The sequence below is a fragment of the Saccostrea echinata genome, unplaced genomic scaffold (genome assembly GCF_033153115.1).
Source record: "Saccostrea echinata isolate AGI-Se365-2 ecotype Australia unplaced genomic scaffold, CSIRO_AGI_Sech_v1 ptg000003l, whole genome shotgun sequence".
NCBI lineage: Eukaryota > Metazoa > Mollusca > Bivalvia > Ostreida > Ostreidae > Saccostrea > Saccostrea echinata.
In genome coordinates this window covers 4,361,909-4,374,683 of record NW_026889752.1, presented here as the reverse complement: position 1 = coordinate 4,374,683, position 12,775 = coordinate 4,361,909, and the positions used below count along the sequence as shown (strand labels likewise).

At 32.6% G+C, this 12,775-nt stretch overlaps 1 protein-coding gene across 1 annotated transcript; it reads left to right on the top strand.

The window, feature by feature from the left end:
* The first annotated feature begins 3,834 nt into the window (after positions 1 to 3,834).
* Positions 3,835 to 5,479, top strand: LOC133178772 (beta,beta-carotene 15,15'-dioxygenase-like). Its single transcript, XM_061313476.1, has 2 exons — positions 3,835 to 3,990; positions 4,091 to 5,479. Exons 1-2 carry the CDS (start codon positions 3,835 to 3,837, stop codon positions 5,462 to 5,464), a joined length of 1,530 nt encoding a protein of 509 aa, XP_061169460.1. The 3' UTR covers positions 5,465 to 5,479.
* Positions 5,480 to 12,775: the final 7,296 nt, after the last annotated feature.

Genomic DNA, 12,775 nt, shown 5'->3' with positions numbered 1-12,775 from the left:
AAATTAAACTGTCCTTGGTAATTTTTCCAAAGTAGGTCAAGTGATATGCAACGCTGGCATTTTTATAATGTTTTATGACAATTAGCACACATGCTTAGTCTTACCTCTTAAATGTCAAAATATGCTGTATATTGGCACTATTAACTTTTTTGTAAAGAAGGTCAAAGGCCAAGGGTCACGAGTCGGTAACCATGGCAAATCACAAAAGCCATAGTGCCAAGCAATATATGTGCAAAATATCAAGTCCATATCTCTTATAGTTCTTGAGATACAAGTGTGACAAACGGACAGACAGATAGACAGAGGGACAGACAGACACACAGACAGTCATACGCCGGGTAAAGTGATCCTTAAGTGCCGCTCTGCTCCGCAGGCGACACAAAAATGACAACACAATTAGGCTTGTAGTATGACTTGTATTTTAACTCTGAAATGACTAACATCAAAACAATAGAAATAGTTTCCATGTGGGACGGCCTATTACCACAACTGATATAACACTCGCACAAGCTACCTTACATGAAAATTGGGGGAAAAAATTAGATTTGGAGCGGCCTATTACTGCACCCGATGTAACACTCACACAGGAGATTATACCTGAAAATAGTAAATGTTAAGTACATGTTAAGCAGCCTATCACCACATCCGATAACATACTCACACAGGATATTATACATGAAACTTGTTAAAAAATACCTACATAAAGAGTAATCTACTAACACACCCGAAGTAACACTTGCACTGGGTATTATTAATGAAATTTGACCCCTAAGAATTGTGTACATATGGAGTGACCAACAACTGCACTCGATGTAACACTCACACAGGATATTATACACATTTTTTTTTTAAATCCACGTGTGCAGTGGTCTATGAGAGTATACTAAGAAGTCTGAATTTAATTAGATTGGACAATAGAGAGTTTTTCCACAATTAAGGGTTTTTTTATCACTTTCACTTTTATACCATGAATATAACTAACAGTACATGTATCTCACTGTTTGAAAACATATTTATGAAAAAGATACCACGTACATGGTCTTTCAACAGAAAATTATATCTCATTTTATTTAGTGTCTCTTTAATTTATCGTGATAGAATAACTCAACTTAAAAGAAGTGTAATGGTACATAGTGTGCATATGAGTTTTCCAGATTTTTATCATCACAGGATATTAAAGAGAGAATATTCAAATGCATATATCGAGCACATAAGAAATCAGTTTTCTTTCAATAGCCTGATACACGTTACTTTCTTGCATAGGATATACAATGTACTAGATTAGACACCTTACTCTAAATGTAAATATTTGACGAAGTTATAATTGCTAAAAGTCAAGAACTAGAACAGAAAAATGGCTTTAAGTACCAGTCCTGGTAAAAGCCATGCAAAAGTGTTATATAAGTGATACGCTAAGGTTCTCGGAATTCGATGATTTTCCACACATAGATTTCTTTTGCACTATGATCCATGTATGTAAAGTAAAAAAAAAGTTTTTGATCATGGTTACTATGGAAACCTGGTCAAAGAAATTCCCTTTGTAACCAGTTAATTTTTCCATGTGCATGGACAAGAAATCACTAATCTTTAAAGTTTAAAATTTAGAATATATACTTTATCAATTATTCTTATTTACTGGTATAATAAGGATAAACATTTAAAGTGTTTAAAACGAACAAGACATCAATATTAGATTTAAAGATAATTCTGTGAGAGACATTTGAATGCATACATGTTTTTGTATTTTTGCTAATTCAGCATTTTTCTTGAATTTGACAATATTTAAGGTTAATTTAAAATTAATACCAAGCTAGTATAGCTGTTGCGTGTATTGCAGAAGATGCCTCACGGGGTAGACAAAGTTCTAAAGTTTTCAACATGGTAAATCAAAGTTCCAAAGTTTTCACTATAGTAAACAAAATGCCAATTAAGGAGGAACAGGACCTTTCAAGAGCTGAAAAAATCTAGTCAAATCTAATCTAATTATACAAATACAGGTGATTATAACAACGTTTTACACCAACATTAACGGTGACAATGACGTAGTCAATTAAGTCATGTGTCATGTGTCCTGTCTCCCTTTAAAATTCATAATCAAAAGAACTTATAGTTTCAATGCTTCAAAATGGTAAGTGATATAAAAGATTAGATATAAACCTTGATTGAGATTTTTCTCATGTAAATGTTCCTTTTGGATTGTTATTTAACATTATATTACATTATTTTGCTTCTTTTTTTCAATTCTGGTTTGAAAATTTTAATATGAAAGAAATACGAAATGATAAAATATCCCTAAAATCACTTTCTTGTCTCTTTAAGTCAGCTCTTTAAATCTAAGATTAAAAAGAATTGTGATAAAGAAGTAATTTACATAAATACTACATTTTGAAGTTACCCTCTTTTATATTATCGTGTTGCACTCCTGACATATGACTCCTACGTATTTTGTTTAAAAATAAAACACACAATAACGGGTTTTATTCTTTATTATCCTTTGGGCCATGGGGATTGTTATAGTGAGAAAGTGAAAACATTTTCCCAGAAATCCTATTACATTTTCATTCGGTCAACAACGGTTTTCGCGGGATAATAATTTCTTATGCTACTCCTATAAATGTAATATTTTTTTTACATTTTTCTTCATCATTGCTATACTGTGTAAATTGATTTATTCATTTCCAAAAATTTAGTTTACAGAATGAAATTATAAATAAAGCCACAACTTAAACTACATAAAAAATAGATAAAGAAACTGGTAAATAACGAAAATACAGATGCACATGTAAAAAGGTAATATACGCGACTGCTTCAATTGGGAATAGCTTTTTAAAAATATTTCTGACACTGTCTTTAGCATAAGGTAAAGAGAATTGATAAATATAATATAAAAACGACTTATTTATTAAGCAGCCATTAGGAGACTTAAGCGTACAGACTCCAATCAATTAAAATGCATACAGTTTACCAAAGCGTGCCGTGCAGAATGCGACCTGTACCATGTGCTAATAGGAACTGTACTGATAAAAAAAAAAAAAAAAAAAAAAAAAAAAAAAATAGACGAACTGTTCACAAAACGAAACGTACCGTTCACAAAACTAACCGTATCGTTTACAAAACGAAACGAACCGTACCTTATAAGTGGTCTAGTAGCACGTTTTAGGCTCTCTCTCTCTCTATAAATATATATATATATATATATATATATATATATATATATATATATATATATATATATATATTCCGTGTATAGGGATCATGGTGTTACTCGTGAAAGAGATGTAAAAACAGATTACCTTTGATAAACATAATATGACAAATGCAGACATGATAAACTGTATGCAAGGACTTTATACCATAGGGCACAGTAGAACTGTCAAGAGTAACGTTGCAGGTGTAGTATTTCATCATTTATCATTATTATATTGAAAGTTAAACCTTTCAGGTTCATAAATTGTTTGAAATTAAATTGAGTTTTTGCAGGTACATCACGCCTCGTAATTTGTGTTTCTTTATTTAAGAAATGATAAAAAAATGATTCTCTTAAGGTCTTTTAATTGATTCTTAAACGGGTTTAATGTGTACCCTTAAGAGAAGAATACTCTTCAGGAAAAAAAAAACATGTTCCTTAATCATGTTTTAGGAGCTATCCTAGAATGTGGTCCCATACTCTTTAAGCTTTGATACACGTCACAAGAATACCTGTATGAAAGTGAAAGGTAAAGGTAATGTCAAAATGATAGTGTAGGATAGGGTACATAAGGCAGCTAGTTCATTTTACTCTCCATATTTCATTTGATCCAGATTTACACAAATCCTTCAAACTTAAGCGCCATCATGATTCGTCACCTCTTACTTACGGTGTGTTTTGTTGGAATTCTTGCTGATCATCCTGGATGGAATTTGTTGTTTGGAACCGACGTTTTGAATGAAACTCACAAAGAGCCATTAACATTCGATAACCCTGTTCCTAAATGGATCAAAGGGTCTTTGGTAAGTAAAAATGTGCTCAATATGGATATTGCCCTCATAAACTGAAAATAGATAGTTATCACTGGTGTTGTTTCAATTTGGGTGTTTACTGTTTTCCTAGGTAAGAAATGGACCTGCGCGATATGGAATGGGAAAACATTCGTTTCTTAACGTTTTTGATGGATATGCAAAGTTGTATTCATGGCAATTCCCAGGAAATGGGTCCGCGTATTTTTCTGCTAAGTTTGTTCAAAGCAAGTCTTATAAAGAATCACTTAAGATAAATGACGTCGCACCCTATGGGACATTCGATAACCTTGTCCCGCCCAGAACGATTATGGAACAGGAGCTATCAGAGGCTCATGGCATGGACAATATGAACGTTAATATATACAACTTTTCAGGAGACTGTGTTATTCTAACTGATGCTTGGAAGTTATATGTAGTCAACTGCTATACGCTAGAAACGATACGAAAATGCAATCCAAAGATACCAGGAGTAAAGACTAGTTTCCCGTATGTTAGTGTTTTGTCTGTGGCGCATCCGGTCCAAGAATACGGCACAAATCACCACTTAACCGTTCTTCAGAGTAGCAGCATTTTACCCGACGTAGCTAGTAAATATACCCTTGTTCGAACAAAGTCTGCAGATATTCGGGAAAAAATTGCGAAGTGGGAAGTCACAAAAATGTCATATTTACACTCTTTTTCAACCACCGAGAGATACGCTATTATCTTAGTCTGTCCTTTTTACATAGAAATTGAGAAAATACTGACAGGTCATTTCCCGGTAGATAGCATGTTTTTTCACAAAGATGAGCCTACACGTACATACATAGTTAACATTAAAACAGGAAAAGTAACAACGATAACAACAGAAAATGTCTTTACCATGCATCATATAAATGCATATGAATTGGATGAAAACACCATTTTTATGGACGTTGCATCTTACCCAGATGCTGCTGTTGCGGCAATCTTTGAAATGGATACTATCATGAACGAGACACGACGCAATGCCTTTCCATATAAACCTTCTTTAAAAAGATTTAGAATAGACTTGAAAGCAGAAATGATGACGACAATTTCGTTTGATGTTAACCCAAAAGTCCCCCACGTGAACATGTTGGATATGCCCACCATTAATGAACATTACAGATCAAAACACTACTGCTATATCTACGGTCCAGTTTTTAAAAGCGACTTTAAAACATGGGGCAAGTTTTCTATTGTCAAAAAGGACCTTTGCAACACTACAGGCGACCTGTCGTGGTCTCTTCCCGGCCATTATCCAATGGAAGGTTGGTTTGTTCCAGATCCAAACGGATTAGCAGAGGATGATGGGGTCCTCATGCTTCCAGTTCTAGATGGAAATCTGGGCAAAAGTTATCTTTTAATTCTCGATCCTAAAACAATGAAACCTATTACCAAATCCTACACGCCTTTTATTACTCCTTTTCACTTTCATGGACGATTTATCGAGAATTTGGTTTAGTATGCTTCTGATTTTTGTGTTCTACTTGATTTGATTTCTTTTCTTTTGAAGGATTTTGAAAGAGTAGAAATGTTTTATTTCTTTCGATTTTGTATAGATATGTTAAACACAAATATACACTCCATTGTGAAATTTATTGAAAATTCTGCAAAAGTAGTATTTCAGAATGAATAATTAATGTCATATAAAAATATCTATTGTGTCATAGTTTCTTTGGATTTACACTTCATTTTGAACATGATTTGCTTGAAATCTGAAAATAAACGTTTGTGAACTGTTAATTTCCTCATTGTTTGCCAATGTCCTCTCTGTAGATATCAATTTAAGGTATTTGTTTCAGTCGATGAAATTTAATAGTAAACGTACATTTCATACTTTTTTGCTCCAGAATTTTTTCATTTGTGCTAAAACACCTAATTTTCTACAGCTTAGTGTTTCAAACAAAAATTTTAAAACATTTAAAATATGGTTTGAGGGCTTAGCAGACAAATATCTGTCACTTAAATCAGCACAGTTTTCCATGATCTTTTTTTTTTTTTTTTTTTTTTTTTTTTTTTTTTTGTAAATTTCCTATACTACCTAATGAATCAAATTTTAAACCCAATTTCCTCAAACTATTTTAATTATTACATTTCAATGGCAAATTCTTCATGCCTTGGATACGCAGCTCTGAAGTAACAGAAATGGGGAAAGATTTGTCCAACATTTTGACAAAAGAAAACATTGAGAAACGGAATAGTAAAGAGGAAGATAGTTGACGAAAGTAAATAGTGATAGACACACAGGTCATTTTCTACAGAATATTTCATCATGTAGTCTTAAGATCATGTAAAAGGGGATGTTAAAGCCCCATTCGTTCCACCTGTTGGATAATAATTTGTTACATTTATAAGTCCTCTACCGGTGAAGCTGGAGGGGACTATAGGTTTCCTCTGAGACGGTCCGTCCGTCTGTCTGTCTAGCTGTCCGTCTGTCTGTCCCTCTGTCTGTCTGTCCCACTTGGGTTTCCGCACTTTTTTTTCTAAACGCTTGCAGATATTGAGCTGATTTATTGGTATGTGAGTGTATCTTGATGAGTTACAGATCAAGTTTGCATTTCGTTCCGCTTCAATGATTTTTGGGGGAATTACGACCTTTTCAATTTTTCAGGGTTTTCCGCAATTTTTTCTAAACGCTTTCAGATATTGAGCTGATTTTTGGTATGCCGCTTTACCTTGATGAGTTATAGATCAAGCTTACATTTCATTCCGCTTCATTGATTTTTGACGGAATTATGGCATTTTTAATTTTTAGCGGGAACCAAATTACACTTGCCGGTAGGGGACTAGTATTGCTAATGCAATACTCTCAAAGTGATTGTTCATTTTGTAAGCACTATTCATATGTAGCACATGTACATTTTCAACGCCTCTTTTACTTGAAATTTATTGTGCAGTCTACCAGTGAATGAACAGAATTGCAGAATAAGAAGGTTATTGATTTGATTGAACTTTTTAGTCCCCTACCGGTGAAACCGGAGGGGACTATAGGTTTCCTTTGAGTCTGTCCGTCCGTCTGTCTGTCCCTCTCTCTGTCTGTCAGTCTGTCCCACTTGGTTTTCCGCACATTTTTTTCTAAACGCTTGCAGATATTAAGTTGATTTTTGGTATGTGAGTGATGAGTTACAGATCAAGTTTGCATCGCTTTAATGATTTATTACGGAATTTAGACCTTTTCAATTTTTTAGGGTTTTCCGCATTTTTTTTCCCTTTTTTTCTAAAAGCTTGCAGATATTGAGCTGATTTTTAGTATGTGCCTTTACCTTGATGAGTTATAGATCAAGTTTGCATTTCGTTCCGCTTCATTGATTTTTGAAGGAATTGTGGCATTTTCAATTTTTAACGGGAACCAGATTACTCTTGCCGGTAGAGGACTAGTACTGCTAATGCAATACTCTCAGAATGCTTGTTGAACACCACAAACAACTCACAAATGATAAGATTGAAAAAGACTTTTTCTAAATATTGCCATAATTTTGTATTAACGAATATATTTTATGTGTGTTATTTTTATTTATTTATTTATTTTTTATTTATTTTTTTTATTTTTTTTTAATTTTTTTAATTAATTTATTTATTTATTTATTTATTTGTTTGTTTATTTATTTATTTATTTATTTTTTTTTTTGTATTTAAAGAGCATATAACTATTTTCACATTGAAAAAGGCGTGCCAAATCTAAAAAGGTGAAACATAGTTTTGTCTTTGATAAGCTATGTCTATCAGTCTGAGAAATGAATTCCACTTATGATGCTTAATATCTATGGCTTGGTTAAATAAGGTGTAAAGGGGCCATAATATAGATAAATACAATGAAAAAACGTTTTAAACTGTTGTTCCATGTTCCATGAAAAATGACGTAGCCCAATTGAAAATATGAGTTTCCCCATATCAAACATATGAAATGTATTCAGATTGCCTACAGTCTCTCAAAAAAAGGTAATTAATAAGTAATTGATCTCTTCTTTGAAACAAAATAAGATTTAAGACGGTTATCCAGATTACTTTTCGTAACATTTTAATTTGAATGCAATGAAATTGTTTCATTGTCTACACAATTCAATTATATTCGTAAAAAAGGGAAAAAAAATAGGTTTAAATTAATTATGACGTAATGGTGGATCTAGCATCAAAAGACAGTATAACCCACTCTGTACACAGAGGGCGCGTCATCAAATCAACACGGACCTCTATCCTAAGAGACAAAATCCATCAAAATTTTGATATTTATTCATACGCAGCAGTGAATTGTCGGGAGTAAATGCACCACTTGATTTCATTTTTTGTGAGACCAGACAAAGATTGACTTACATTCAACTATTTTAAAGTGCATATTTAGTATTGGTTTTGGTTATTTCAAATATTTGTAAACAAACAATTATGTTACGTCGCTATGGATGTAGAGGCGGATCAAGGAATCACAAACCTTTAAAACATGAACAGATTTAATGATAAAAACTAACAATATAATTGCGAAAAGAAATATTTCTCGCAAATAGCGTTCGGTAAAAAGTTGATACACATTATATTGTGTGCAAGCTACACATTTCAAAGGTACATGTAGCTTATCAGATGACGACAACCGCTACATGTATTTATAGAATGTTTTTTCACGCAGTTCAGAAATCCTTTCCCATCTCCTTTCCTATGTTACACATACACTCAGGTTAATCTGGGTTGCACGTGACCTGTGTGTAGGCATTAAGTCTAACCTAATTTACTACATCTTAAGCTCAAGATCTAGTAAATGACTTAATACTGTTTTTTGGTGCTAGATCCATTATGTCGTCATAATCAGTTAAGACTCTCTTTTTCCCGTGCTTTATGGCTGTAATAGAAGTATGTAGAAAATAAAGTTTTTTCATGGAGTTCAATTTGAAATCATGTTAAAAGCCCGATACCTCTGTTAAATTTAATAGTATTTAAAAGAAGAGGCTAAGAACATACAAATTACCATTTTCTGAGAGACTGTAGGCAATTACAATCTGGATACATTTCCCTTGTCTGATACGTAAAAAACTCCCATTTTCATAACTGATTTTCTTAATTTTTCATTGAAAATAACAGTTTAAAAAATGATTTTTCGTCTTGTTTATCTACATATTATACCCCTAAACACCATATTTGACCAAGCTAAAGTTATAAAGCATCACTAAAGGAATTCATTTCTCAAATTTGAGAAATCTGTAGGCAGCTTTTATTTATTAGACCTTGACCTTAAAGCGACACCGTGGCGCAAAAAAGTGAAACTAAACAAAAATAGGCTTTATGCATAAAGAGTGCAAATTTTGCTCCATTTTTTGAAAGTATTGGGTTTCAGAAAATTTCATGTTTCAGATCCTAAAAAATCTACTTATATAGCTAGAGTGAAAAAAAAATCTGTCTGCCACAAGACGAAAATTTTCCTTCACTTCATTGTACGCTTGCCCAGAAAAGTTGAAAATTAAAGTTTCCATGGTGTCAAATTTCATAGAAATGAATGTAGGATGACCAAGGACATTCAACCAATCTTTGAGATAGATTATCATAACTTAATTCTTACCTTTGCATGCTTCGATTTAATGTTGTTTACAAGTCTCACACTAAACTTAAAGTCGCTTGACCTTAAAGAGGTCTGGACACAGTTGCATTGTTTACATTTTAAATTTCTAAGCTTATTCAAAAAATAAAACGAGTTAAATGTATTGAACTTACATGAATATTCTTAGAATTCAATGACAACAACATTCTTCTTTACATCACATCAAACGTCTGTTTTTGTAAACAGGGAACTAGCTCTGTTATTGTTAGTGTTTACATTCCCCCGGGGGTGTTCAATTTTTTAAACTCTGCACACATCACTGAGCACGGACTGACAATTCTGGTGAGATGGTTTCGCTTTCTAACATGTCTAACATGTCAAAATGTCTACTTTTCTTAAGTACTAGATGAAATCCCGCGCAAGCGCCGGTAATTGAATTTATACCACTACCGACAGAAAATATATTGCAGTTTCTACTGACAGCCTACAGGCTTGTAGCAGGAAGAAATACTTTGTTCAAAATCCTGCAAGAAGTAGAAGTACGTCTCCACCCCCACCCCCAACCCCCGCCCAATTTGTAAAAATTTGAAAAAATAATTTCATTAATTGACATTTATTGTGAAACCTGTTACACTATGTTAGGGATATTGTACTTCAGATGCTCTTATTTCATTTCCCTAAAGGATAAAAGCAGCGAAAATGCCCATTTTGCTGATAAATTGATTTGGGGGGGGGGGGGGGGAATTCACTGGTACTTGGGTCTTGCTTTATAAATATGTATATACCTTATTGATATGTAAAAAATGCACTTTACATTTTTACACACATGTATCAATAAAGTACATACGTATTTATAAACCAGGACCCAATTGCATGTGTAAATATTAGCTTTTTACGCCCTATGAATAGGCCGAGTATTTGATACAAAAGACTGTATTCAGAAAAATAACCGAAAATCAAATGTATTTATTAAAGCACAAAATTTTGCAGCGTTGATTCTATTTGAACAATACCTTATTCATTAATTTTCTCTTTTCATGTAAGCTAATTTTATTACGAAGTACAAATTGTACTTCGGGTTCGTTGCCACGATGCTCTCAGTAAGGATTTTACCGATAAATTTATTAGGAAAACCTACTACATATATGTAATAGTCTTTCGATATATTCAAAACTTATAGTGTTATCAACAATTTACCATTATTTCAATGACCATTAACAAATTTTTTTTTTTTATGTTCATGCAGCATAATCGCCTCGTTTTTTTAAAACATCGGGCTCGATGCTATGTGATGTTCTAGAAGCTTCCTTCAATATTAAGATCGGTGAATGACGAAAATAATTTGCACATTTCCTTTTTTAATCGGGTATCACAACTTATTTTTTTTATATATCATTTAAATCAAGTTTTGATTGAATAATTCAGTGATGACGTTTTATGAAATAAATAAACGATTGCTTGTTGTCAGTGTCATTAAAAATTGCCAGTAACTTAGATCCGCCAACCGGAAACGCCACCGTACTCATGTTTTTGCTATTTCATGGCTGTTTCTAGAAAATGAGGGTAGACTTTTAATTTAATGTACGATACTAACTATGCGAATGAAATCTAAAATTAGTTTACGGGCATCATCTTGTATCTAGTGTATTCTTAGAGGAGTTAGTAAGAACTCTGGTCCACCCGTTTCAGAGTTTATTTCCAATAATTATTAATTTATAAGTATAGATTAAGGATAATGTTTGCTTTGTGAAAGTGTAAGGATGTGTCAATCAAATACATAGTTCGAAGTTTCAATAATTTCCAGATAAAAGAAGTTTCTGAACACACTTTTATTATATTTCCGTGTGAAATGCTAAAGCAACATATAAGTTATGATATTATGCAGAAAATTTGAGGAAATATTAACTTCAAATCTGTGTCCAGGCCCCTTTAACATTGATACAACTTTTGTTTTTCCAGAACTAATCATTTTGCAGTCTCACAGTGCAGTTGAGTTTGTCAAAACTCATATTTTTTTTTTTTTTTAGAAATCTTTCGCTTTACAATACCAATATCCTAAGGAGGTTCGATCCTAACCTTTTGAGCAAATTTCTGTTTGGACCTTTTCTTCTCAAATTCTGCATCATATTTTAGTTCTTAAATTAAAATTTGATTCTACAACGCAAATTAAATTTCATTCAGTTAAAAAAAAACACGATTAAATTCTCTACAAAAAGCATTAAGTGAGGAACTATATTTTGTGGTGGAAGGGGTTTTTTTTAGAAGAAAATGGTCAGGTTTTTTTGCATAGATAGAAAAGGAGTATATTTGGTTTCTTGATTTTCTTGGATAAAAAATATTGTAGGAAAAACTTTGAAGAAGTAATTTATGTTTAAGACACAATTTCAGTGCAACAAGGTCATATCAAATGTACCGCCAAAAGAAGGATATTGACTCCCTTTTTGTTTTGATTTTTAATTAAGCTATGTGTGTAGATACTGAAAATATAATTTACAAAAGATTGTTAAGTCTTTTGATAGCAGAACTCAACCTCCTTAAAAGAAATACTTGATCTGGATTCAATTTTTTAAACATATTTGAACTTAACAATGCAAATTATACAATATTCAAATTAAAATGTGCTAAAAATCTTTAAGAAACAATATTTATGGGGGATTATTTCTTGAGGTGGAAGGGTATTTAGGAAAAATTACTTAACATCTACGAATTTCCCCTTGAAAGAGGGCTTAGCAATCCCTGTGAACAAATTCTAATACCCTTTCCCTAAGGATGCTTTGTGGCAAATTTGGTTGAAATTGGCCAAGTAGTTCTGGAGAAGTCGAAACTGTGAAAAGTTTACACACACACCACACGACAGACAAACGGACGATGCACACTTTTTAATCAGAAAAGCTCACTTGAACCTTCGGCTCAGGAGAACTATTAAACACGTGGGTAAATACCAAAGATAGCGACAGGATTAAGAACTTAATGAAGTAACAGAAGTTTGGCTTAAATAAAAGCCACACTAAAATCAATCATAAAGTTACCCCTTGATTCATAATTATGTACGCTGCGTTTCGAATTAAAAGAAATAAACACTGAACAGGCAAAACAGTACATACAATAATAGTTTGCTCTTTATTATTTGTTTTTATTTGTAAAATTAGATTAATTCCAATATTTGGGTTGAAAATTTAAAAATCATATCTCAAGCCATGCGATTTTCTTTTATTATAAACTGCCGTTTGTTTGTTTGTTTGTTTGTTTGTT